This window comes from Egretta garzetta, unplaced genomic scaffold, assembly GCF_000687185.1.
Source record: "Egretta garzetta isolate BGI_Z169 unplaced genomic scaffold, ASM68718v1 scaffold35, whole genome shotgun sequence".
NCBI lineage: Eukaryota > Metazoa > Chordata > Aves > Pelecaniformes > Ardeidae > Egretta > Egretta garzetta.
In genome coordinates, this window is record NW_009259730.1 from 802,936 (window position 1) to 826,352 (window position 23,417).

General features: G+C 40.2%; 1 protein-coding gene across 1 annotated transcript in view; it reads left to right on the forward strand.

Annotated features, from left to right (window-relative positions):
* The first annotated feature begins 280 nt into the window (after nucleotides 1–280).
* Nucleotides 281–23,417, forward strand: part of MEP1B (meprin A subunit beta) — a 38,304-nt gene continuing 15,167 nt past the window's right edge. The window contains exons 1-13 of the mRNA XM_009639480.1: nucleotides 281–343; nucleotides 5,212–5,230; nucleotides 5,416–5,466; nucleotides 5,570–5,613; nucleotides 6,626–6,698; nucleotides 7,890–8,007; nucleotides 12,200–12,378; nucleotides 13,885–14,103; nucleotides 17,222–17,374; nucleotides 18,147–18,362; nucleotides 20,840–21,304; nucleotides 21,827–21,829; nucleotides 23,008–23,187. Of these exons, the coding sequence (XP_009637775.1) occupies nucleotides 281–343; nucleotides 5,212–5,230; nucleotides 5,416–5,466; nucleotides 5,570–5,613; nucleotides 6,626–6,698; nucleotides 7,890–8,007; nucleotides 12,200–12,378; nucleotides 13,885–14,103; nucleotides 17,222–17,374; nucleotides 18,147–18,362; nucleotides 20,840–21,304; nucleotides 21,827–21,829; nucleotides 23,008–23,187 (1,783 nt within the window). The remainder of the gene's footprint in view (nucleotides 344–5,211; nucleotides 5,231–5,415; nucleotides 5,467–5,569; nucleotides 5,614–6,625; nucleotides 6,699–7,889; nucleotides 8,008–12,199; nucleotides 12,379–13,884; nucleotides 14,104–17,221; nucleotides 17,375–18,146; nucleotides 18,363–20,839; nucleotides 21,305–21,826; nucleotides 21,830–23,007; nucleotides 23,188–23,417) is intronic.

Genomic DNA, 23,417 nt, shown 5'->3' on the forward strand with positions numbered 1-23,417 from the left:
TCAGTGTGTCCGTATCCTCTGTATTTCCATTTTCCTGTGTCCATTTCATCCTGTATGTCACTTTGTGTCCAATACTTTTTCTCACAGCAATGCTTAAAAAGAGTTAAGCATATGTTAGTTATCATAATATAGTAATGGTAGACTTCGCCTACTGGACAAGAAAAAGGTGGGTGAGTTAATCACTGATAAAAGGACAAAGGTTTTGCTTTATGACATTTAATGTCTTAAATACCAAGTTGGTCTGAAATTCTGTCCATGCAACTTCTGACTGGATAACAATATGGGCTGGTTTTCCACACCTGCACTCCTAACTTGGCTTCTTCTTCAGGTGGTCTGGAGTCAGGTAAGAAATCAAAGAATACATATTCTTGATATAATGAAGTAAGCAATGCACCTTAAGATGAGTTTGAGAGGAAAAGACTGAAGTATGTTGTGTTTGCAAAATAAGAATTCTGTAGTCATCTGCATGGAAAGGAAAGATTTCTGTTTCCTTGGGGTCTTAGTGTTGCTATTTTTAATAGGTCTGGCTATACATGGGAAGAGCTTATCTTGCATTCCCCATCTAAGCAAAATGTCCCTTAATATTTGAAGTAACATTACCAGAATAGAAAATCTGGTTTAGAATCAAGATAAGTATTAAAATTTATTTTGCCACTATTTGTATTAAAATATGGGGGGGGTGTTTTGCTATAAAACAATATATTTGATTTTGAAATTGATGCCTTTTTATTTGGGCATACTCGTAAATGACCATTCTCTGTTCCTTCAATCCAGCTGAACTATTTAATGCCAAAAAAGTAACAATGGAGATTTTGTATTTCCTGTCTTTTGTAGTGAAATGTAGCATTTGGCTCATCTTGTGATAATTTATTGCAGAGGTCAGGAATTTGAGTGATAAGCAATGTAATTAGTTTGGAGGACAAAACCCAGTAGGTTGCTGAAAGTTCATTTCAGCTGTTCTTATCTTCAAGGTAACCTATAGAGTAAGGTATTACTTACTGTGACGTCACTTAAGTGGAATAACATTATCTGTTTTACGTTATGCAACTTAACTGTCTGATCCCTGAATCTAGCTCCAATACCTCACTGTGGCAGTCGTATCCTCTTCATCTCCACTAACACATGCTCATACAGCTCTCTAAGTCAAGGGCTCAACCTCATGTCCCTAACTTTTCCATAGTCCTGCATCCCCTGTTACACCAGCCTCACACTTCCCTTGTATTTCTGCTGCCCATCATGACTACCCATCGCTCTATTCCCAACCTTTTGGAAACTCAAGTCTCAGCCTTCTTTGGATTCCTCTACAGGCTTTGGTAAAACATGTAGTAGGTGATGCAGACTGCCACTAACATCTACAAGCTATCACACGTCAAACTGACTCATAATAACCAGTTCCGGTGTGAGAGAAGAGCTTCTGATCACCAGGGCTGATTATTTCATTTCCATGTGTCTTATGGGCAGGAAAAGCTTTCGTATTCCTGGATGCCAATACTAAAAGTTACACAGGCTGGAGAAAACACCGATAAATTAGGTTGTCTCTTCTAAACTGGTTTACTAGACTGCATCTGAAGTTCATGGTAAGACAGGGAAATTTTCATCGGGTGATTTATCACATCTTAGAATAGATGTCCAAGCAAGGTGAGGTGGTTCATCTTCTGGAGACGCCAGAGCATCATCATGGTGCCATACATATTTCAGCGACAGATAAATTATGTATGCAATTGCTCTTTTGTTTCTCCACTGATTACTGAGTAAGTCTACTTGTCTAGTTTTTACGTGACTAAAATAGGTGAGATATTTCCCATCCATTCAATATGCACTTGAATTATTTGCCAGTGAAATGTGTTCACAAGCCATGGTTTGACCAAACTTTAATCTAACTTAATTCACATAAACCATGTTTTTTTGCCAAAGTTAGGGATTAATATTATAAATGTTCAGATTTTTTTTTTTTGGTGTAGATTTAAAAGTAGCATTGGCTAGTCTAAATTAGATTCCTCTTTGGTACATTGCAGGCAATATAACCTTCCTCTTTATGTGACTGTGAATTGTGACTCTGTTGCTTATTTACAAAACTAGAAATGCATCATATAGGTCCCAGTTGTCAGGCTGGTATTGAGAATGGAAGCTGTTGCTACTCAAGAGTAATACTTGTATGTAGAGATACACCTTTTGAAACTGAGTATTTTGCTGTTGAGGTTCGCAGGACTAAAGACCTAGTTTTGTTGAGAAGGAAGGCAAAAGGAGTGCTGAAAGGGCTTCCTTCAGCATAAAACACGACAGTTTTCAGACACTGAGGACAAGCAAGGATTTCAGTCAATCGCTGACTTTGGTGTTCTTCAGTCATGGACTCACATTTTGGTTTGTGCACCAAAAGTAGTGCTGGGTGTACCTACAGTGATTTAAGTTTGAAACCTTTTCCTGAAGCTTTTCCATGAGCTAGCCAGTTTTTACCTTTAGAACAAGTTATGCTTTCTTATTAGTCAATGTGGGTATATTGTAATGTATAAATACTGAAACTGTGGAAACATTTTACTCTCCATTAATGGTTATAAGAGGATTCAACATAGATAGGTATGATTCTTCTCCTCCATCAACAATGTGTAACAGAAAAGACAATAATGTCATTTTAATTTTTGAATATTGCAAGCTTTACTTGTCATTTTTTTTCTTCTGTGTTAGCTAGGAATCTAGGGGAGAGTTTAAAAGCAAATGAAGTCTTCAAAGTGTGTGCTACACACTTTGCCCGTGTACTTTCAGCTTGTTTTACAAGCTGGACTTTAATTTCAAAACTTGACTACGTGGACTTGATGCCGTCTTATGCATATCCAGGGATAACGAAATGTAATGAGAAGATAGATAGATGTGCAATAAAGCTTTGGCATGTAAGAGGAGTCTGTTGACCTTGCAGATTTATGGACAGAAGAGATATTTTGCTTTATTAAACTGTATCTGTATGCAGTTATATGCTTATTCTTTTTTTTCCAAAGTCCCCATCCTTATTTCTCATGTATCAACCTGCTCTAGGTGAACCTGCTTTAGCAGGGGGATTGGACTAGGTGATCTCCCAAGGTCCCTTCCAACCCTTGCCATTCTGTGATTCTGTGTAATGTAAACCTGAATAATATCAGTTAACTCAGTGAAATGTGAGATCAAAATCCATCCTTCAGCATTTGCTCAAGTCTGGAAACAGTTTTTCAATGGACTGGGTCATTTTTCCACAATGACACTGGGTTTTTAAGAGTCGGATATCTTAAAATCTACAAAATTTTGAAACAACCTAAAACTGTGAAGTACTGAAACAAGACTGTTTCAGGAGAAATTGCATCAGGAAAAAGATTCCACTCAATGTTTTTCATAGCTGACACTTTAAGGTCAAAATCCTGCCTTTAGACTGGGCAAGGACATATGTGGGTGGTGGTTTTCATTAAGAAAATTATGAAGCAGAAGATGAAGTTGATTAAAAACTTTGCCTGTTTATATAACATTTAGATATTAAGCATTTGATTATGCCAGCTCATACCAATTAGGCATTATCTCTCTTAAACCTACAATTTATAACCTCTACTTGGTTAGGCAAAAAATGGGTTTCCCGTCTTAGGTAATCAGAATAAATGATCAAAATCTGACAAAAATTGTGAAGCAACAGTTTGAATTAATTTTAGTGCAGGTGAATCAAAATGATAAAATGAGATTTCAGGCTTTTGTATTTACAATATTTTTTCTGTCATTCGCTGAAGCTTTCACAAGACCGTAATTTCAGACTGAAAATTAATCTTTCACTAAAAAGCTAAAATAGGACAATTTCAAAGCTTTCTTTCTGAACCTTTTCCAAATGAAGAAATTTCATTGAAGCTATTTTTTTTCTGCATTTCTTTAAAGTTTTTATATGAATCCCATCAGTTTTAGGGTCCACAGTTATGTTTGCCCTCAAAATTGTTCCCATCATTATGTGCCAAAAGTCAGGTCTAGAAGAACACGTGCACTTGAATCTCTTTTGAATATTCCGGCCATACTATTTTCTTAGCTGTCATACAGGTGGTAGAAATTACCAAAATTAATATTCTTGTGGACTGCATGGACTTATTTTTTGCTGGTTTTCAACATTCTGATCTTGTACTGTTCATTGTTTCTAATAGAAGTTGTAGATGCTTACCACACTGGAAAAATAAGTCATGCATGCAAAACTGCATGTGTGAAAGATAACAAATTATTTATATGGAGAAAGAAAAGCAGTCGGGAGGGGAACTACAGTAAAAAAAAAAGTAAGAATCCCACCCTGCTTTGCAGAACTGCTGTAATAACCTACCATTTGCTGTATCTGTAACTTCTATTGTCATGTTTTTTAAGGGTGTTTTTTACCTTCAGTTTGTGACTTCTTGTCAAACATACAAATACAAGACTCTTGATGAGAAACAGAAAAACCCACCCAGCAACAATTTTTTAGAAAGGCTGTTCATGATTCTACTCACTGGGTGAGAAATAGTTGCACAGCATTATGTCAAGTATGGCCAAACCAGTCTAAAATGAAGTGTCTAGTCCAATAAAAGAATATAGGTTACATTCTATGGGCATGTTATGGCAAGGAGAAGTGTGCGATGTATATGTCACTGTGGTCTTGCTCCAGTATGGAACTTGAATTTTGCACATCGCAGAAACAGCCTTTGAGTCGGAATTGCTGAGGTAAATGGAGCCCAGCCAAGGGCACTGAACTGGGGCTGAGGTGACCTGGATGTGTGTCCTGTCCTTCAAAGTCCTGCTGTGTGACACCGGACCACTCATTCTCCCCATCTTCAGCTTTACAAGGGAAGACTAAGCATAGCCTCCATGGGTTCTGTACAGCGTCTGTCCAGTAGCAATACTTGATTTCATAGAAATAATGGGCTCCTCCCATTTGTGGAAGGCCATTCAGCACTGCCTGAGTGGTGAGAGAAAAATGGTTGTGAAAACTTCACAGAAGCAGTACTGGGTGGGTGATTTACTTGTGGGGCAACCTGAAGCGGGGAGGACACAACGCCACCACATAAGCAAATAAGCATTTCCAGTCAAATGAGAAGGCAGTGGGTCCAGTCAATCCAGTACAAAGCCATGCGCTAAGTGCTGTCAGCTGAGCTTAAATCGCATCTCTAATACTGTTGAGAGAGTAACGCGAGCTGCATTTCATTATGTGCCTTTCTAATAATATCTTTTTTTTTCTTCCTCCCTCCACAGCCTGCTCTGGAGACAACTGGTGAGTTCTGTTTAGAGATCTATTTGTATGCACGGGAGGCAGTCAACAAAAACAGCTGCTCATAAACATCACTAGGACAGACACAGATTTATAATTACTGTTATTGTTATTGCATTAATTTTCACACTTCATAAAGATAACAGCAAGAGCTAATGTCCTACCTCACTTGTCTTTTTATTTTTCAGAAATAGATGTAGACGGAGGAATTGATCAAGACATCTTTGACATCAATGAAGGTTTTTTAAAATTCAGTTTCTCTTATCATTTTTTTTCTTGGTTTTCATTATGGTAGCCACAGATCAATACAATAACTGAATGTTAATCTCCTCTTCCCTTTAGCTTTAGGACTAGATCTTTTTGAGGGAGACATCAAACTTGACCGGGTGAGTTCAAATATAAAATGTAAACCCAGAAATGTGTCATTGACTTATGCAATGTAAAGTATCGCTGGCATGGAAATGATTGATGCATCCTGCTCCTACTAACAATAAATAAATGCTGTTTATGTAAGAATAGACTGAAAATGTTTGGGGATGGGTTTCTACAAAATGTCATAGACAGTGAAGGAGTTGGGAGCATTTGTGGAAACATTATCCAGAATAAGGTCAGTTTAGCCATTAGATCAATATTACTAGCTTCTTTTTTCCTTTACTGTGTTTTTTATATTCAAACTTCTAAGATATTCAGCATCTCTGATCATCATCTGGACAGGTTTATATAAAAGATTTCATTTATCTGCAAAATATTCTTTATGAATCAATTACATTTACAGACCAGTGCTGCAAAACCTTCATCATATAAGTAGATTCACTAAAACCAATGGAAAATTAGATCTGTAATACCACATATTAAAGCATTTCTCCAGTTTCCCTATCTGATCCATTAAAAAAAAAATTACATAGGAAGTTACATCCCAAAGCGACCTAGTAGAAACCCCAAAGGTGTTTTGTACCTCTGAAAGTCAATAGTGCTTTACTCTTTCTTTTGGTGAACTGCTTTGGCCTGAGCATATCAGTGGAAGCAAGGACAGCACTTGCTAAGGGCACAAGAACAAACCCTTGCATTATGAAAAATTACATAATTATTAATCACTGCACCGTTGTGAGGAATTTAGGTCTTAATGCTTCCCACAGGAGCTGAAGCTCTCCTCACACTGAGATAAAAATCTCAGGCAATTTTTATGGAGGAAATGCTGCAGAAGTTGGAGACACCAGTAGAAGGGAGTGAAGGGATTTCAAACCCAAGCCTTAGACTTCTGAGGGGTCTTCCAAAGTTTTTGAGCTCTTTGATTTCTTATAGGTCTTATGTGGACTTGTAGGAGACATACTTTGCTTTAGCACTATTGTAGTCAGTTTTTACTGAGGACTGCATAGTTATTTTCTTTCTCAAATGTAGGAACGAAGCTCCATCATTGGTGACAACTATCGGTGGCCCCACGTTATTCCCTACGTCCTTGAAGATAGCCTGGGTACAGTATAAGCCCTTGACAATGTCTGTATGTCATATTGATCGAAATGTTAAATACAGGTTGGTAAAGACACTGTGGCATCCTTTCCTCTTGGAAGTCTTGAGCAGGTCATTTCCCACAGCAGGGTTGGGCCTGGGTGTGCACAAGCAGGGTATATCATCTTATATCATCTTATATCATAATGGTTGGACTTGATGATCTTAAAGGTCTTTTCCAACCTAAACGATTCTATGAGTCTATTCTATGTCATCTTCGTGTTGGTGCTGGGTCTCACCTCCTTTCTTGGATGGTTCTTGCCCTACCATTGCTATGGCCCAGCAGACTGCCTTGGTTTTAAAATCATATGTCTGAGACATAAAACTACTAAGCAGAAGAAAAAACAGGGCACTGAAGATCTTTTTAAAGCAAGAAAGCTTTCCTGGCCATTTACATCATCTACAGAACCGATGGCAAATTGGCCTTCTGGCAGGCAATGGAGTTGCAATAGCACATCACTGGGTCCCCTGTTGTGGGGACAGGGATGCATCATAGCTTGTCTCTGTCCCTTTGAATCCACCCCAGCTGTGAGTCTGCATGACAGAGGCAAGTGGTGAGATGGAGTTTGAGTTCTTACTGTACACCACATGGGGAGACTGTGCCCTCACTACACAATGTGGGGTCAGCTTTCTGGTACATGGCAGGAAAAAAAAAATCACCCACCCCCAGTTTAGATTCGGATCTAAACTGAGTTGAAACCACACAAGTTGCTTAGAGGAGATGACCCAGCTATAATGTTAGCAGATCAAGTGCTGGAGAAATTCTGTGAGAGTTCTGTAGCCTGCACTACATGAAATCCCGTGTTTTCATTCCCTGTTTATTTAATACTTGCTCACATAAATCTCAGCAAAGGAAATGAATGTATTTACAAAATTAAGAACCATGCACTATCATGCACTATATATTAATCATGTCATATTTTATACATAAGTACCAAAGAAAATTTAACATGTAAACAAAACAAGAGGAAGATACAATGTCCCAACAGCCTAATTTATTTTTTTCGGGTCCCTACCCAGGTCTTAATCCAGCAAAATTACTGCTTATTTTAATCAAAGATGGCTGGAGCAAGACCCCCCCTTAGGACTTGCTCCATATGGATAACAGTACAAACCTGTTGGCTCGGTATTGACAAGAACACTGTTTGCTTTGCAGAAATGAATGCTAAGGGACTCATCCTCAAGGCATTTGAACAGTATCGACTAAAAACCTGTATTGACTTCAAACCATGGGGAGGGGAGAAGAATTATATATCTGTCTTCAAAGGAAGTGGGTAAGAGGAGTAATGTAAAATAACTGTCACCCTGTTTGGCTACAGGCTATTTTCATGGCCAGTATTCCCTCTAAAATTCATGTAGCTGATTATAATTTTGTATTTTTGTTGTGTCTGTTTTTCCACTCTTTTTTTAACTGGAAATTGTAGTTGTTTCCAAAACAGTTATTACCTTGATAATAATAGAACAATTTCTTGCTGATGCTTATTTTTTAAATGTAAGAGGTAATCATTCCTTTAAGAGGTAATTTTCTGGGCATGGTAAGAGATATCAGAAACAAGTCAGTTGTTTTCTTGACTGATCTTTGGATATATGGAGTGCCACTTTCAAACAGTCATTCTTAGTATGCCTTAGTTTTTAGAAAAAGAAAATCCCGTTGGAAATATGGTAGTTCTAACAGTGGGACAATGAATTTGTTTGACTACAACAAATGGAATTGCATTTGAACAATGTCACGCCAGCATTCAGATACAACAGCAATATTTTTAAATGCTACACAGCCCTGAGATATTTTACAGAGGTTTCGCTTTATTTACCTCTTTTGATGAATAGTTATGCTATTCCGCCTTAGCTTTTGCAAAATAAGACTCCAGTAAGGAAGTCAAAATTGGCCCAGCTGCTTCCCTTTCTTAGACAGTCTCTGTCAAAACAGTGCAACAAGAACAAATATATTCTCCACTCTGCGCTGAACCATTTCTTTTTTAGAAAAGGAGATCAGGGAAAGCTTGATAGCCTGGTGAGAAAATTTACTTTCAGAAAATCATTTCCTGATATGAGAATGCATTCATAAATGGGAAAGATTTTCTGATAATAGAAATGTTTCCCTTTCCCTTTGGCTTGTTCTGAGATATTTGTAGCAGATAATTGTTTCAAAATTTCTTCGGTCTCTGGCTCTTTGTATTTTCTATTCTTCATGCTGTGCACATGACATTGAAACTCAGCCCTAAAAGATGTATAAGAGGAGACTTAGGGAACAATGCATATTCCCATGGTAATGACTCTTAGACTTTCTGAGCCAAATGGAAAACGCATGTAGCTAAATTTTTTAGTCCTTCGTCACATAAAGTATGCATTGAATTTGTTAATAATTTTTCCTGAACCTAGGTCTATTAAAAATAGATGACTCATGGTGATGAAGAAGACAAGTCGCTCTAGCTGGATAACGTATCTTGCCCTCACTGCCTGGTGCATTTCTTGCCCTGAAATATTTCTGTCATCTCAGCTGACACATCCATAAAACAATTAATGCTCAGCAGCACTTCTTAAAAGATTGGGGCCAAGTGGTGCAGTTTCCGGAAAATGGCTGGCTGGTTTCAGTGAGCTAGCTTGGGGCTGTACAAAGAAATTATCAGGACTGACCCTGCATTAACTGCCTTTCATTTCGCTCCATTCCTCTCTCCCGATGTAACGGGACAAAGTGAAAGGTGGATAAACCAACCCATTTCCACTCTGGAATTAGGAAAATAATTCCTAATTATTTTAGTCAGCTAGGACTCCCCAACCGCATACTAAAGCCCTCAGTCCAGAGGGTACAGTGCAGACAGGAGCACAAAGTTCCTGGCAACACCAGCCGGATTCGTAAAGTTTTATCGCACCAAGAAAAAGTAATAAATCGTCTTTGCCTTTCTAATCTTGGCTTGCATCTATAAAACAGACAGAGGAAGGTGGGGGAACTTTGAGTCAAAAGGATTTGTAGTAGGCCATAAAGTCCTCACCTAGATGATCCTTTTGAATTCAAATGAAGTCAGCCACAAAAGAAGCCACAAAAGAAGCCAGCTGCCATTTTGTTGTGTTGACTGCCCTGTCAACAAAAATACATTTGTAGTCTCTGATTTATACACACAGTGTCATCAAACCCTGTGCAAAGAGCCCTCTCTCTGTCCACATTCTTTACCTGCCATTCTCCAAGCCTTGGCAACTGCCTCCTTTACGTTAACAGATATATATGTTTGTAACACTGAATAGAGGTACATGTGAGGTTTTCTAGCACACAGCCTTTCACCTCACCCTCTATTCAGGTCTCTGCATCTGCAGCAGAGGTTAGACTGTGGATCTATTTAAAAACTTGTTCTTGACTCTAGCCTGCATGCCAAGCCAAATACACGAGAGGTGCTTGTGAGTGACAGAAATCCAGGAACATCAGACGTGGCAGGTGCCTGCAAAGCTCTGGGAACCCACGATGGATATGCTGTTTCTCCCTACTCTTCTCAGGAAGAGCAGGGCTTATTCAGCAGAAAAACTAGCATGGTGTGGTAGAGTCAAATTGTTAGCAGACAAGGGGGGGATCAACCCTGTCTCTCATAATTCCACGTGGGAAATCAGGTTTTCATGGAGCTCTCCTGGGAGGTCACCTCAGCTCTGTGCAACTGTGGCACATGGCAAAGGGAACCCCTGCAGCAGTGGATGGATACCGATCCCTGGCTAACCAGCTTGGTGCTGGTAAGTCCAAGTGCCTGTGTGCTGATACTGGTCATCTGTGATTCTATGTGATACTAGCAGGACATTAGTATAAAAGCGTGCCTGAAATAAGTCCTGGCTGTTAGAGAATAGGATTTCTAGGTGGTATCATCACTTTTGGAGGCATGTATTCACTTACAGACCATCTGTTCCAAAAAGAAGGCTGATGGGATTAGTCAGAGCAGGTACTTCCCCGGTCCTCTAGCCTCTGATAGAGCAACTAGCCGTGCCGAAAGCACTGAATCGGGGGCGATACAGCTCTCACACACTTGGGGAAGCTGGGACTTTCCCCGCTTTTTCTTCCCTCCTAAAGACACTGCTAGCATGGTGTTCCAGGTGCCGTTGCTCTGGAGTGCCCTGTCCCACTCACCTAGTTTTAGTCTCAGTGTTGGGTGACACAGGCCAAGCATTTGCTCCCTCTGTGGCTGCAGAACGATGGTGTCGTAGGCATTTGGCAGACTGAAGGCAAGCGGAAGCTGCATCCCCCAGCATTTGGATGCTAATTTTGGCAGCGTCCTGGATGCGCCTGTAGCCTGCTATGCTCTGTGTAGCTGTGAAGCCAGAGGCAGCTTGCTTTGGTATGAGGTGGACCCGGAATGGTGACGAGACTTCTTAGACTTCTGCACAACCAGAAAAAGCTGCATAATTGATATGAGGCCTTGTTCAAGGGAAGCTGGTGAAATCATGGATGCCACATGTGCTCCTTCCCAGGTCTCATGCTGGGATTTTAATGAGTAATCAATAGCCAAGGCCTGTGATGCTTTGTGGAAAGAGAAATACTGGGGAATATGTTGCACTAATAAGTTACAGCGTTCGAAAGCGCATGGTGTGCTTGTGTTCTTAAATTTCTGGGGTGAGAGGACTGCAAATCCTATGGTATATTTTGCGCCCAATTAATTTTACGGACTTCATTGGGTAAGTGTTGATTTATTTGCTGCATAAAATATCAATTTAAATGTAACTCCCTGTGCTTGCTAGTCTGTGGGCGTGGGGTGCCATTTTATTGGCTTGTGCAGATAGCTCAGTGAAATTTTTATTCTTTAATAAAAACTTCCAGCACAGCTGTGGTTTTGCTCTTCCTTGTGAGCGTGTGTCAGCGGCAAGGGCCCTAGTGCAGCAGCTCACAGACAGCTGGAAAGAAAAGAGCTTATGAAAAGCACTGTCAAATCCGCCAACCTTTCAGAAGGTAAACACAGCCGTGCAGGAGCATACCTTGCCTGGCAAGCAAAGGGCAAAAGGCCAAAACCATGAAGAGAGAAGCAGCTGCAATGGCAGAGGCGAGAATGAGCATGAACCTGGTTTCCCTGGCCGATAGGGACAGGCTCCGAGTGCACTCATGGTCATTTACTGCGGTCGAGATAAAAATTGTTCATTTGCAGAAACTTAATTGCTCTAAATCATGTGTCCATAGTCTTCAATATTTACCAGAGTACCAATGAAATCCTCATCCGTTTTCTTCTGTCACAAACAGCTCAACATTTTTCTGCTAAAGAAAACCCATTAAAAACAATAGAGCCAGAGCGGGGGAACTGCTTGTTCATCGAAACAGAGCTAAATGTGAGAGGAAAGGATCTGGTAGGGAAGAGATCAATGAAAAAGTGCTCTCTGTGTCAAAATGTAACTTCAGCACTCATGTTACAGACCTACCTGTTGAACAGACTGATTCTGGAGTTCACGAGGCACGGGGTTGGTATGTGTCTCACAGAGCCCTCTCTCATTTTATTTCCATGCCAGCTGCTGGTCCTTAGTGGGGAACCACCAAGTGGGGATGCAGCAGCTCTCCATCGGAGCCAACTGTGACAGGATTGGGACGATCCAGCATGAGTTCCTGCATGCCCTGGGATTCTGGCATGAGCAGTCACGGTCCGACCGGGATGACTATGTGTCCATCATGTGGGACAGGATTCGGCCTGGTCAGTCTCTCCCCGGCTTTTCCTTTCAGACCCTGGTGCTAGGGGGTTTAGCTGTGGAACATTCCTTCCAGCCATCCTTTGGTGGCCGTGCCATTCTATCACCTGGACTTAATTTTCAAAGCCAGCATTATCAATAAATTAAATAGCAAGTGACATCTATTTGGGACAGAAAGCCTTGTTTGTTGTTGCTGTGGTTATTCCTTGTGCCATGGCAGTTCCCAGAGCCCTAACTAGAGATCTGAGTCCTGTTGTGAGCTATGTGTTGTACAGGAAAGCAACAGAAGAAAATAATTTTGTTTGTTTAAATGAATATTCTAAAAGCACTGTTACTCTGGGAGCCCTTAACAAAACAAAAGTAATTAAAAAAAAAAAAATCTCACTCTGAAAAACCCAGCGTGACCAAAGCCAGTAGAAAATCTCCAGTGAAAACACCGGTTGTCCTGTTTCTCCCTGACCGCTACCCCTGGTTCGGGCAGCAGAGCCGAGATGGCAGAGCGTGCTGAAAGGGTGTGCAGAAAGGAGGGACCCCTTTCAGGGTCCGCACCACACGAGCGGTTACTTCGGCGATGCAGCTTGTGAACCAAAGTGTTGGCGTATTTGGCACAAGCCTGGCAGCCGGCACTGGGTTCCCCTGGACTCTGCCCGGTCTCTGCCTCTTCAGCTTGCCATCATCCCCTGTGACTTCCAGGCAGTTCAAAACCAAAGTTTTATACACAGACTCGATGCTTTCCTAATAGAGGTACACACAGAAGGCTGAAAAAACAGATAATTAAATCCAATGCATCCTTATTTAGTTGTGATCAATAGTCAGGTGCATATGCAAGTATATATCACCGAAAATGTCTTCGACTGTGTTATTTGGTTTCCATTACATTTTGCTGACCCTTTAATGACGAGTTGCACTGTTGTTAGCTGTTTGAAACTGCTGCAGCTTTTTTACACTGACCAGAATATAGTTACTGTATTTTGGCTAATTCAAAACATTTAAAACTTTACCTTCCATTACCATAGGTAGGTAGTAATGTTTTTTCACTCATACTCCAGAAAATATCTGTAAAGTTAAATTCTGGAAGCTTATCTGATGACAACTCTAACTTTTTTATTGTGAGCTAAAATGACCAGCAATTAAACATCAGAGAATGCAGATTAGAAACAGGGAAGCATTACAGTTGCAAATTGCATTCATTTGAATAGTGAAACTGTATCTCCACTTTTGGGTACCACAAGCCCATCAAAGTTTATGGGTGGTTTCACGGGGAAAGGATTTCTCGTAGCAAAAAGCTTTCCTTCATCCAGCAGAAGTCACCATGTTATGTTGCAGTGCCTGAAAGAGGAAAGTAAATCACTCTAGACTAGAAATAAAATAGTTTTACAGAGGAAGTACAAGTAAATGTCTACAAAAACATACATGGGGATCTGATGGATTCTCTGTCACTTTAAACCCGTACATCAAAACTTGGTTCCCTTGGGCAACAAACAATCTTTCCTTTTATTTTTCCCATTTAGGTAAAGAACATAATTTCCAAAAATATGATGATAAAACATCAGACTCCCTGAATGTTCCCTATGACTACACTTCTGTGATGCACTATAGCCAAAATGCATTCAGGAACGGGACTGAACCCACCATCGTCACTGACATACCGGACTTCATGGATGTAATAGGACAGCGAATGGATTTCAGCGATTATGATGTCCAGAAACTGAACCGGCTGTACAATTGCTGTAAGTTTCTCAATTTCTTTAATTGTTTTTTCTTCTGGCATTTGAAAGAAATGAGGGTGATACACACATGCTGGACTCATCCAGGCACAAGTGAAGGAGATGCTAAGATATTTGGAGAATTGAATCGTGTTAAAAACACCATAAATAATGGTGCAGCTAGAAATAACATAGCCCTCCTGCAGAAACACTGCTGTGTGGCAGAGTTTGCTGTGCAATTTTATCTGACCTTTAGTTAAAAACCAGCTTCACTCAGCAGCTGATTTTTGTTCATCCCTTGGGTGGCTCTTTAAAATGCGTGCTTCTGCACAAAGCTTTTTGGTTTTTCCCCCATTATTCCACAGCTGTTGTTCAGACACTGTACAGAAATGAGTATCTATCTTTGCTGTGGCTATCGTCCCTGCTCCGCTCTCATGCAGTCTGTGAGACAGAGCGTGTGTTCATGCAAATAGGGTACGGACGTTGTTATGAAGAAAATGCAAGCTTTGAAAATTTTTATTTTTAGTTTCAAACTCAGTCTCTTCCAAAAGTGGTCAAAAGAGTTATTTTGCTCATGTGGGATTTATTTTAGGAAGTTGAGTGAAAGTAAGAGACAGAGAAATATAGACTGGAATATAATTCTGTAATTGTGACTGCATCAAATGTGCCCTGGCACTCAGATGAAAACTTTCACTTCCCTGCCTCAGTATCCCAAGTAGCAGGTACTGGTTTACAATTATATTTTAAGCCTCATTCTACAGATACCCTAAATAATTATCAAACTCTTTTGTTAAAACAGTGCTTTTTTTGAGCATAAAATTCTGATGAAAATATTTCTGTTCGTGTAGGTCTGAAGTGAAAACACACTCACATGCAGCCTTCGCTTCCAGCACTTGGCACACAGTTAAGACTTCGAGAAGTGCTTAGAGCTAAGGATGGGGTCCTTCTTCCTCTCCATTAATCTTATATACTTTCCATCAGTCTCGGGCATTACATAAACACTTCATGACATTTCAACTTTATTCTTAACCTATAGGCACATTCCCCAAGTGAAATAAGCCCCAGTTATGCTGACATTAGTGACAGAACTGCCACCACCCTCAGTGCAATCAGGATCTGCCCTGCTCCCCAGTCTGTCCCTCAGCTTAGTGTAGTGTGCACGACATTCACAGAGCTGTAAGGGGTCTTCAGAGCACCCACCGTTTGCCTAAGCGGCCCCTGTGCCAGGGAGGACCGGCGCTTCACAGGTCCCAGCCCTCGCCCACCCGGCTGCTTGACTGATCCTTTCAGCTGAGAGGGAAGAGAGAATGCCAAAAATGGTTTCGGTGGCAGATATCCTCCCAGAGGAATCAAAAAAAAAAGATTAGTTCTGTTGCTGAACACGATTTAAGGAAAAGTTTAAACTGATTTTCTGCTAAAGGCCTGTATGGTTAGGGAATTCCATTAAAAATGGGAAACTTGGCTCTTAGATTGGAAAGGACGGATACTTTAGCGCTGTTCTGATCTCTTCTTCAGCACTGTCTTTCAGGCCATATGATAACAGCAGATTTTAGTCTGCTTTCCCCTTCTACCATATTACTTAACAGAACTGACCATGAGGTTTCCATCAGCCCCTGGAAGTTAGGACTCAGCACTCCTTCCCCACCTATTTTCTTCCAAGTCCAGCTTTTCACTACATACCAAGACAGCATCTGGCTTTTGGTGCAGGTGGAATTCAAAGCCTGCCTCAAGCAGTGCCCCCTTCCCCTGTTTCATGAATTAATCTAAGAAATGCACTGTAAGCTAGCTACTGGGTCTTGCTTTTCTTTCTTCCTTCGTTCAGGTCACCACTCCATGCCAGCCGGCACTTTCTAATTAAGGTAGTTAGGCTACTGCTTTCCTGTTTGGGCAAAATGAGTTCATATTTTGGTTTGTATTTTGATTTCAAAGAGTTCTTTCATCTAATAATTCTCCATTTTTGCTCACCTTCTTGCTGACACCCTAGCTGTTTTTTTTTTTAATTTCTCCAGCAATCAATATACAACATTCACTGTGAAAATCTTTCCTTGTTTTTTACAACATCATACCAATACTGCATCTTAAAAGGTATCAGTCACACAACACTTCTGATAGCTTTGCAACCTCTAGAGGGCTGTTAGCTTTCTGTGAGGACAGTACAAAATATCTCAGCAGTACAACTGATTTGGCAGGAGTTCATGCTTAAGTGCTTCCCTGAGCTACAGCCTAAGTGAAGCATTTGGTGTGCCATTGAAGTTGATTTTTGCGATGCTCAGGGCCCTTTTTGTGGTGCAATGAAACCTTTAAACCTGCCACAATTTTTTATACATAGTGTGAAAAGCAGTAATCATGAAGCATTTTATTAACTTAGCTGTTTTCAAATCATGGCTGGTGTTACGCAGAACTCAGACGTGGTACAACGAGAAACAAATCTAAGAATAGGGATAAACCTGGACTGTGTCTTCCCCTCACCTATCCAGGGTTTGCTTTAGACAGAGAAATAACTTCATACAGTGTTTTCTCTTTCCTATTCAATTCACAGTCTTCCTTCACGTAATTTTTCACTTGTTATATGCAAGACATCTTAAAAATTTGTATGAGATGAGGTGTCTTCTGGACCCAAATGCACCTTTGCTGAATGTTTTTTTCCATTCAGCACTTTGAAAATCAAGGTTTGCCCATTGCTGTGCAATAACTGCTGCTCTACTATATTTCAAAGTAGGCACTCCAGCTGATAAATTAGTGAAGCTTTATCAAAATCTGTGGCCATGTGTCGACTGGCTGAGAGAAAGCAGAGGAATGAATGGGAAGTCCTCAGCTTTTTTGGCTGTGTGATGGGTGGGGGCTGGCATTAGCATTCCTTGTTTAAAGAGAAGATGTGGTGTGATAATTAGCTGGCACCCTCCTGGGCTTGCGAAGTGCCCAGAGTGGTCCTGACCGCATCTTATTAATTGCAGTGCTTAATCGCCAAATGCTTTGAGTTCCTGAAGACTGTACCTATGAATGTTGATGGTATTTGAAGCCACTGATTAGTTTGTGCTTGTCTTCCTCTGCTCTTGGCTTTGGACATTGAGAATTAAAATGTGTGTTGCGTAATAGACATTCACAACTTTTTTTTCTTTTTTTTTTTTTTTAAATGTCACAGCCTCCTCCCTAAGTTTCATGGACACATGCAGTTTTGAACTTGAAAATATATGTGGCATGATTCAAAGTTCAGAGGATAACAGTGATTGGCAGCGAGTGTCTCAGGTTCCTGCTGGGCCAAATACTGATCACACTAATATGGGAGAATGCGAAGGTATGAGAAAAGACTGTTCTTATCTCTCTGGGAAGTATTTTCTGCAGAGGCATGCAAGTTGACTTTGCTCTTGGCCTTGTTCTCTGTTTATTTCTGTCAAATTACAGTTTATTTTTTAACTAAGCAACATAAATCTACATACTTAGGGATGTAATGCAATGTAATCGAACATATAATATGTTTGATTTTCTGCATATTTGAGAAGATTGAACATTCTTCTCTCTTTTCATCTGGTTTCTAGTCTTAGTGTCACATCCTGACAGGAGAACTCTATAAAATATTCTAACCTATGGTACAGGCACAGCAGGGAGACTTTACTTTTCTGAATAATTGCTCAGTAGTTCTTTGGCTAGGATTAGAATTTAGAAATTATGATTTATCAGGGCTCAGGTGAACAATTAATTGATAGTACAGCAAGTTGTTTCTGAGCCTGTCAGAGAAAACTTCATGAGTTTGGGAGCTTAAGCCAGTCCTCCCAGAGAGGGAGGCAACTGTGAATTACTGGCGCTGGGTAAAGAGTAAAAGCCCATGCTTTTGAGTACAAATTGCTAGAGACAGCCAGATGAGGAAAAAAATTGCAAGGAGAACAGTTCTGCCTCTGGAGAATGCGAACAGGTAACAGTCCTCAGTCTGAGGATTTGTCCAGGATCTGCCTTACCCCACCTTGACCATGTCTTCTAGCGTTAGTACAATACAGTATTAAGAATACCAGTACGCTAGGAACATTTTTTTGTCTCTCCTCTACCATTCATTTCTCACTGATTTTTGACAGATTCTGGCTTCTTCATGCATTTCAACACCAGCGCTGGAGCAGAGGGAAGCGAAGCTATCCTGGAGAGCCGAATTCTGTATCCCAAAAGGGGCTTTCAGTGCTTACAATTCTATTTCTATAACAGTGGTCACGAAAGCGACCGTCTGTATGTCTGGGTCAGGGAGTATACTTCAGCCCATCCGAATGGTACTTTGAGACTCATTGAAGAGATAAAAGGTATGGAATAAGACTGCATTTTGGTTTAACCTATACTCAATATCCTTTTTAAAGTACTGGGGGAAAATATTGTAACAAAGTGACTCATCTCCTAGTGTTATTCTTTGGCTTCTTCTCTAACTGTGTAATTGATTCTCTGCTGGCAAGATTACACATGATGGATCCTCAGGCAGACGTTTTCCTATAATATAATCAATTACCACAAATTACAAACTCTTGTGTTATCAAGATAGTTTTCTCACCAAAATAGATAAAATTCCATGAACAGTCATTTTAACTGTTCTAGAATTGCTGGTATCAATAGCAACAGAAGAAGCTGGTCATTAGAGTAAATTGCAATGAATAAGAAAGTAATAATAAATAAATGGAAAGAATAAGTTCCCTGACATATCTAACATAACAGTTTAAAAAAGATAAATAAAATTTAACTTACTTTTTGAACAAGGTTTGAAATGACTTAACTGAAATACATGGGCAGCAGATCACAATTTGAGTTGTAGTTTGAAGAAAAATAAGTTATTGTGGTTTTAGGAGCCTTGGGTCTACAGAATGAGCAGCCGAGGTCAGTCAACGGACAAGAGCTCTTTAAGCTAGAATTGCCAAAGTCACCTTATAATTAAGTTACTTTCTCAAATATTTAACTATTATTTGGTCTCCATTACAACTACAACTAGTTCAATATTCTGGTTACATAAAGGACTGAGCAGGTTCTTTTACAAAATAGGTATCAAGTACGCTGCTTCTGCCTCCTTTTGACCCTTTAGGCTCAGCTACTGCTCATGCTTGTTTTTCTTTTCTTTTTTCCACTCTTTTCTTCACCCTGACGCTTTCATCATCCCTGTGGGCCATCAGGAATCATATCAGTGAATGTAAGTGTCAGGGCTGCTAAGGCAGCTGTAAATTTCAGATTAGTCTGAGCCTTTCAAGCTCTTTCGAACCCTATTTTGAAGCCAAGGTTAATTTCTCCATGCTTGAGCCTTTTTCACAAATACTCTTATATGTATATGAGGTCCCATCTCTCATTCCCTCTTTCTCAAGTCCATAATTTCCTTTTAAGTCTCTGATGTGATATGTGCGTCCAAATGGGAACGCTACTTTGACAGTCTCTGCTAAAACTCTCAGGAATGGTTTAAGATCATTTCTCCCCCATGCGGCCTCATTTCTCTCCTGTGAGAAGTTACCCTCGCCAACACAGAGTGAGCAGACTGGAAGAAGCCCCAACAATGCAGCCCTTTCCAGCCATGATCTGACATCCTGGCTAAGTTGCTCGTGGGGTTGCATTGCACCACCACGCTTGAGAGGCTGAGGGACAAGCCCTGAACCCTTTCTTCTGGTCTGCAGCTGCTGTAGTTGCCTTCAGCCAGGAACAGGGGAGGCTGTGGGAGGGGGACATTCCACCGCACAGTAGCTGGTCTGCTCACTGAACATGAGTCAGAAAGCCCACTCTTTCATACGCAGTTCAAAAAAACTTTTGTTAATGCAGAAGCCAATTTAATGGAAGATAGTGGGGCACTTTTGTTCTTGTTTCTGTGTTTATTTTTTTCTCCTAATTATAATAGTGATGCAAAATGACAAGAAGTTAAGACTCATATCTGAGATCCTTTGTGTTGTGTGTAGAATTGTTAGGAAAGAGAAGCATGAGTTCTGCACCTGGGATTGGCACTGCCTATTCTGTAAATGCAACTGAAAGTCTGATCTTTTGTGCAGGTGAACATAAACCAGACAGCAAAAGAAACTGTCTCATGTACATACTATTAACAAGGGATGTTCTACTTTCACTTGCCTTACAAAGCCCCTGTGCAGAGGTCTTTGGTTTTGCATACACTGCTCTTGGAGTCAAGAGGAATTTACTAGTGCAGGCACTTTTGGACGCAGCATCAGACTCACAATGAAGTTTTATCACATGAAGTAGGTTTTGCAAATGACTGGCTTTAATTTGAACTTAGTGTCATTAATCATTTGATGGGTGAATAGTGCTTCTGCATAGGCAAACGTCCAACAGGCCATTTAAATATACACAAACAACTGAATGAACAAATCTTGTAGTTCTAGGCTCCCAGAATCCTCTGTAGCATTTTTTGTTGAGACATGTTGTTATTCAGTTATTTGAACATGCTTTGCTCTGATTTTTTTTCTTTTTAATAACACAAGTGACAGCCATCATTGTGCATATAATTATCACAACATTTATACTAATTTAATGCAGTGTTCTTTAAAAATATGAAAAGGAGTCTTCAAAACCATTAACACTGTTTTCACTCAGATTAAAGAGCTGCTATACATATTAAATCTGTTGAAAAACTGAATTGAGAAAATATGATCTTGCACTGAAAACATGACATCTACAGGAGAAATAGTCCATCATGTCAGTGCTGGTGGAACTGAGAAATTCTTACATAGCGTTGGTACAGGGTCTGTAGAACTGTGCAGTGTTTGACTGTCCTGCTTACTCAGAAATCCCTACCCTTGTTTTTCAGGTTCACCTGCGACTTACTGGCAGCTCCATCATGTTTCTTTGAATGCCACAAGTAAATTTCGGGTTGTGTTTCAAGGCGTGAGAGGAAGTGGCTTATCAAACGGGGGCCTCTCTATTGACGACATCAATTTGTCAGAAACTCAGTGTCCCCACCACGTCTGGCATATCAGAAATTTCACACATCTCCTCAACACAAATGTAGCAGGGGCAGAAGGAGTAATATACAGTCCACCTTTTTACTCTAGTAAAGGGTACGCTTTTCAAGTCAGCTTGTATGTAAATGGTACCACTAATCCGTTTAATTTAGCAGTGTACTTGCACTTGATTTCTGGAGCAAATGATGATCAGTTGCAATGGCCCTGTGCATGGCAACAAGGTACCATGCTTCTGCTTGACCAGCATCCTGATATTCGTCAACGGATGTCAAACCAAAGAAGTATAACAACTGACCCTCAGGAATTATCAGGTGAGTTAAAATCAGATGAGCTATCCAGTATGTTTAAAACACAGCTGAAAGGTAAAGAGTCAAATTTTCTCATTGTGTAACTTAGTGCAGTTTTTCTAGCTTCTGGAATGTTTTAATTGTTTGCAGCAATAATATAGTTGATCACAGGCAAGAAAAAATTGAACATACAAGTAGGTTAAGCTGTGACCCTGGATTTCAAAGTTGATTTGCATGAGAAACAGGTGGATTGTCCACTCCTAAGATTTCTTTCATATGCTCTGTGAAGATGCATGTATATCTGCTTTGATGAGAATGGAAGTTTTCCAAAAGGCTTGAAAATAAAAATAGTGAAATGATGACACACACAGTTCATACCACGAAAAGGTGCAGCTATTAAGCAAATCCCCTCCTTCCTTGTAAAAGGTAGAGTGGTGTCAGCACAAATCTGCAGATGGACAAAGTACTGATTCATATTACATAATCTGTACTCGTTCAAGGTATGAGAAGATAAGGAGCAATTGTCCACAATAACCTGGAAAGGAGGAAGTTGAGGTAAAGATGTAACTCTGAGAAATGGTAGGAATCTCTATAAAGAGAGATATTAAAGAAAACTCTCATATTCGTCATTGGATAAAGGCTGGATTTAAGCCAAAACAACTTTCTGCATCAATATAAGAGTTTTGACAAAAGAAACTGCCTCCACTACTGAAGCAGTTTCCTGAGCTTTCAGGCTGTAACATTAGTCAAGGAAGGAAGGCACAAAAAGGTTTAATTCACAATATTATTTTAAAATTTTTATGATTTACATTCATTTTTCTATGACACTGTCTCTAAGTGAAAACAATGTGAGTAATATAGGAAGACTAAATGTCCTCCCCTGTAAATGAAAGAGGCATCACACCAGGTCCTCCATAGATAGTTGACATCTTCCCCATGCTCTCTGCTGTTACGGCCACAGTGCTCAGCCCTTTTCCTTTGCCGACCCTGTGGACATGCAGTCTGTTTGCACTCTGCTCCTTCCCTCTTGTTTATCCATATATTGCTAATAGCCCCAGATTCGCAAGGGAAGCCTTATAACTCCTATCCTTTCTCTAACCAGCAGAGATGTTGGAGCAGACAGTTTCTTCTCCCTCTGTCAGATGCCTTCATAGACAGTCAGGCTCAGCTTCGAGATTTAGAACAGGGTTTGATGGAGGGGATGTCAGCGGCCTGTGACCATTCCGGTTGTTCAAGTACCCTCTGCCCTACACACACATCAAGAGATGCTCTTTTTTGAGAAGCACTGAATTAATTCATTTTACAACTCATCTTCTTGCTCACTATGCCTGAAAAGAAAATACAGCAGGTTTTTAACTACCTTTCCAATATCCTCATCTCCAGAAGGCTTTTCTCAATACCTCAGGCTAAACCAAGCTGTTGAGGATCTCTTTTGTCTTGTGCATCTCATCAGTGTGGAATCTCAGGCAAAAAAATTTGCAAATATTGTAGGCGGGTTCAGCATTGCTCATACCCCTTGAGTTTCAGGTAATGTATTGTCTTCTCCATATTCATGCTATCCATGAGCAACTAAGCAGAAGCAGGCAAAGTAGGACACAGTTTGTCTTGGTTGTAGAGAGGCCTCTGTACTACATTGCAACAGAGATTATCTGAGAAGGAAGGGACCCTATTGAGAAGGAAATCCAGAGTGGACCCACACTCACATTCAGTTAATTCTTCTTTTTCAGATTCCTCAACTTATTTTTGGGATAGACCAGATAAAGTGGGATCCGTGGCATATTTTCCCAATGGAACTGCATTCATGAGATCTCCAGGACGTGGAACGAGTGCATTCATAACTCATCAGAGACTTAGAAGCCGCAGCTTTATTAAAGAAGACAGTGTTTTTATTCTTTTAACAATGGAAGGTATGCACTCACAACTGATATTCTTTATGATACAGTAAACACAAAGCGTCACATACTTTCTAAGTCACTAGTGCTGTAGATATAAATACACATGATGTACTTTGCAAATGAGTAGTTTTGGAACTACGCATGTATCTAAAGTCAAATCATATGTTTGGATAATTTTGTGGATAGGTACATACACTGTATAATTCCTTTATCTCATGCGAAGGTGTATAAAACAATGCTAT